The sequence below is a fragment of the Populus alba genome, chromosome 13, assembly GCF_005239225.2.
Source record: "Populus alba chromosome 13, ASM523922v2, whole genome shotgun sequence".
NCBI classification, from domain to species: domain Eukaryota; kingdom Viridiplantae; phylum Streptophyta; class Magnoliopsida; order Malpighiales; family Salicaceae; genus Populus; species Populus alba.
Window position 1 is genome coordinate 908,543 of NC_133296.1, and position 3,846 is coordinate 912,388.

The following is a 3,846-nucleotide window of genomic DNA, read 5'->3' on the forward strand; positions in this document are numbered from 1 at the left end:
ATATAGCAATCAAAAATTTAAGAACTAAATTTAATATAATCAGTAAATAATATGATATTTCTAAATTTTTTATAATTTCTATAAAAAAAAAAAAACAGGCCAAATTTTTCTTCAACTCTAAAATCTTTTTTGTTGATCAATTTTTTTAATGATAAATAAATGCAAAAAAGTTTGAAAAATGATTTCTTTCCTTAAAGTGAATTAGACTGGACATTTTGGGATTATTCAATATTTTATGACCATACACCAGTAGTATTGTCTTGTACATCCTGTATTGTAGAAGCAACTCAAAAATTCTTTGAAAGGGTATGAAAAAGACTGGTTTATCTCATACGAAGAGATTTTTTTTATATACAAAACACAACAGGTTCACATTGACAACTGTTATAGCAAAACTGCAGGACACATGTAATCCTAATTTCTGTTTCCCACCTCAATCATCGAAGCTTAACAAATATACATCAGTCAATCCTGAGATTGTGTTGTTGAAGTTCTTGATAGCTTCCAGCTAGATATCAGGGCAGCTTATTCCAGAATGGATCTGCAAAACGTGTAGTTGCATGTTTGTGGTAAGAAATTCTTAAGAAGAAAATGAGAATGAAGAGAAATATTTATCTGAATCGTATTTGTTACGTGCTGAACTGGTCAAGAACGTTAACACTTATCCAAGCCCCGTAATTTCTTTATCACGATTTTGGAAAGAAATGGAAGAAATTCAGAAAATAGTTTCACTTACTCAAACTGGTGGCAATAGCTTTTAATAGGAAACCTATGAACTCATGTATGCTTCCTCTTTAATTGTTTTTTTAACAAGAAGAGAGAATGGAATAACAGATGATTCACATCATAACAGTAATTCTAATAGCATCGCTCACCTGTAAATTAAAATATCATCTTCGAATTCCTTTCCTATTCACTAAACTATCAGGAGAATTCTGGCTCATCCGGCCATCCAGTCTCCTTGCAGCTATTGCTGCTCTTTGAATAGCTGCAAGTTTTTGGCGCTGACTGTGACTCTTCCTTTTACTGCATGGTCGGCAAAAAATATAAAAAAACAATATTTTCTATTTCATTATTCACTAGTGCTAATATGATGACAACAAACGATCAACTTCACAGGCCATGATTACACGGGAAAAAAAGAAGGATAGCATGGATGATTTATGAAGAAAAATAAGTTACACATTATGGTATCTGTAGTGTATTTGATGTCTCCTACATGCTGTTTAAGTAATATGTATTTACTGAAGCGTGCTTAACATCTGCAAGAAAAGGAAGCGAACTTCACTAAGCTTTCTGAATACACACAACACACTGCTAAAAGCCAAAGATGTCACCTACTTGGATGATAGGTCTGAGGTGCTCAGAAGTAGTATTCTAATTTTTAAAGAGAAGCATGAAAAATATAGCCTGTATTTTCTGTAACATAGGCTCCTTTTGGGGTTGTTATCCATTTTGAAAGCAGGAACCTTTTATTTAATCTTTATTTGGTGTAACTACTTCAGCCAGATGAAAAGGAATATTGTGGACATTATCTCTATAGTAATCCTCATTTTCTATGGAACTAAAATGATGACTGAAAAGTGAATACCGAAAAGCTATCTACGGAGTCTTGAAGATGAAAAGGCAAGAATATATTAGTCTAACCTCATAAACAAGAGGCCTGCAGTGAGAACTAAACCTCCTACTGCCCAAGAAACTTTTTCACTAAATTGCATTTCCTGCACCCACTGCTGGAAATCTTCCACAACCCCTAAATTCTCAACTTTCTGGGAAAACTCAGATTGTGGAGACCTCCATGAATTGGAGATAGAATCGAGACTGGCTCTACCACCATAGCAAGACACCTCTTCTACACCAACATATGCATCAGACAGCTTAACAGCAAAACCTGCAGCATGGCAGAGCTCTGTGCCATTGGAGACCCATTCAGCAGCTTGTCCACAAACAAAGTCATTTACTCCACACGGTGCTATGACCTGATAGGTGAAATCCAATCAGGAAATTGATTTTCTCAGACATTCTGGTGGGAGAAATTAAGAACCCTCAATTTTTTATGATATTTAACAGGCCTAAACAGAACGCTAGTCTACCATGCAAACATAAAGGATGATACATACCATACTATTTTCTTTAACCACATTTGAGAAATGTTAGTTGATGGACTCATTAGTTGAACTAACGAGTTCTCAGACCTTAAGCAAGCACTAATCATTGAACACATCAAATGCAATTCTCATTTCAAATGAATTTAAACACTGTAAGCTAATCTGATATCCAAACTGGACAAAAAAGGTGATTCAGCTCTTACCCGTTGATTTGCATCCATAGAGAAGTAAGCACTAGCACAAGCTTGATAGACTCTGTCACAAAAAGAGGCGCATATAAGAGGAGGTCCAGGCTGAACACCAATTTGGGGATCACAAATTGAACATTCCAACAATTCCCATAATTGCAAGCACTCCTGGCTGGCTTCTCCTGTTGAAGCCAGCCTCCTAACAGACAGGGAGGCAGGATACGTCTGAGCTACATCGCAGCAAGTCTTTTTGTGAAACAGCCTACAAAGGGTCAAATCTCTGGCACCCTTGCCTACCTTTTTTGGAGGTTTCCCTTCCGATGAATACGGTGGAAAGCGACCACCTTTAGAAACACATACTCTAGCATTTTTTCCTACATTAACAAAGTGAACCATTTTGATGGTCAAACTCTGCAATTCTTGAGGAAATCCAGTTCCTTGCACTCAGGTTCGTTTTAAAACATAAATGAGAGTCTGAATTGAATTCATCAGCAAATTTTATCTGAATAGAATTCACTTCTTACAAACCAGTCCAAACACACTTCAATGGACACGTTAACAGCAGGCTTTCAAATAAAAATGCAACTTTCTGCTCTAAACAAAACAGTTAAATTTTCAGACAAAGACCATCACCCATTATTTAACAAAACAAGTTTCCAACTTTTAAAGTGTCCTACAAACAGTAAGCCTAAACAACCTATTAAACTATTCGGCTTCAAATACAGTAATTCTCTGTCTCAAAACAAAAGCAAAAAATCAAAATTTCTTATCTTTTAATTTTCTAAATGGTAAATCACACACCAAAACCAGGACCCAACAAGTGAGTTTCTGTACCAAAATCAATAGATTACAAATGGGTTCTCTAAAATCAACGCAAATAACAAATAAAGTGACAAAATTGGAGAATAAAGGAACCCGTGATAAGGAATTGACGAAGAAAGAATCTTTACCAGAGGAGAAATGGATTTGCAAGTGAAAAAGAAGCAGCAAAATCAACGACCCACAATATTTTCTCTTCATTTTTTACTTTTTGAGCTTCGAATTGACTTAGAATTTGAGAGAGGAACTCCCTCCTCCACAAACGGTGGTGAATGATCGCACAAAAAAGGAAGAATTTGTGTGGTTTTTAGGATACCCGGCTGATATGAATTTGGATTCAATGGGCTGAATTGAGCCTGGATTTTAAAAAAAATAGTTGAATTCAATCTGGTCCATAAAGAGGATAGTTGAAGGCCCATGTTCATGTGTAAATTGAATAAATTTGTTTCCATTATTTATTTATATCATTATTTCATGTGTCAAAGATTATTAGACATTCCCTGCAGTGTTCCGTCACTTGCATGGTTTTTATTTGATAAGTATAGAATACCTTGTATTTGTTCGGTAGCTTTTATTTTTTAAATTATTTTTATATGATGTTTTTTAAAATATTTTTTAAATCTATGTATAAGTATTATTTTAAAATATTTCAATTAAAAAATATTTTTATAAACATTTTACATCTACTTAATAAGATAGTAGTTGTAAAGTTTGATTTGAAAGCGGGTTAA

General features: G+C 34.5%; 1 protein-coding gene across 1 annotated transcript; it reads right to left on the reverse strand.

The window, feature by feature from the left end:
* Window positions 1-307: 307 nt before the first annotated feature.
* LOC118060988 (folate-binding protein 1) lies at window positions 308-3,419 on the reverse strand. The gene is made up of 5 exons (XM_035074325.2): window positions 3,247-3,419; window positions 2,312-2,670; window positions 1,648-1,979; window positions 876-1,026; window positions 308-541 (listed from the first exon to the last, which is right to left on the reverse strand). Exons 1-4 carry the CDS (start codon window positions 3,314-3,316, stop codon window positions 891-893), a joined length of 897 nt encoding a protein of 298 aa, XP_034930216.1. The 5' UTR covers window positions 3,317-3,419; the 3' UTR covers window positions 308-541; window positions 876-890.
* Window positions 3,420-3,846: the final 427 nt, after the last annotated feature.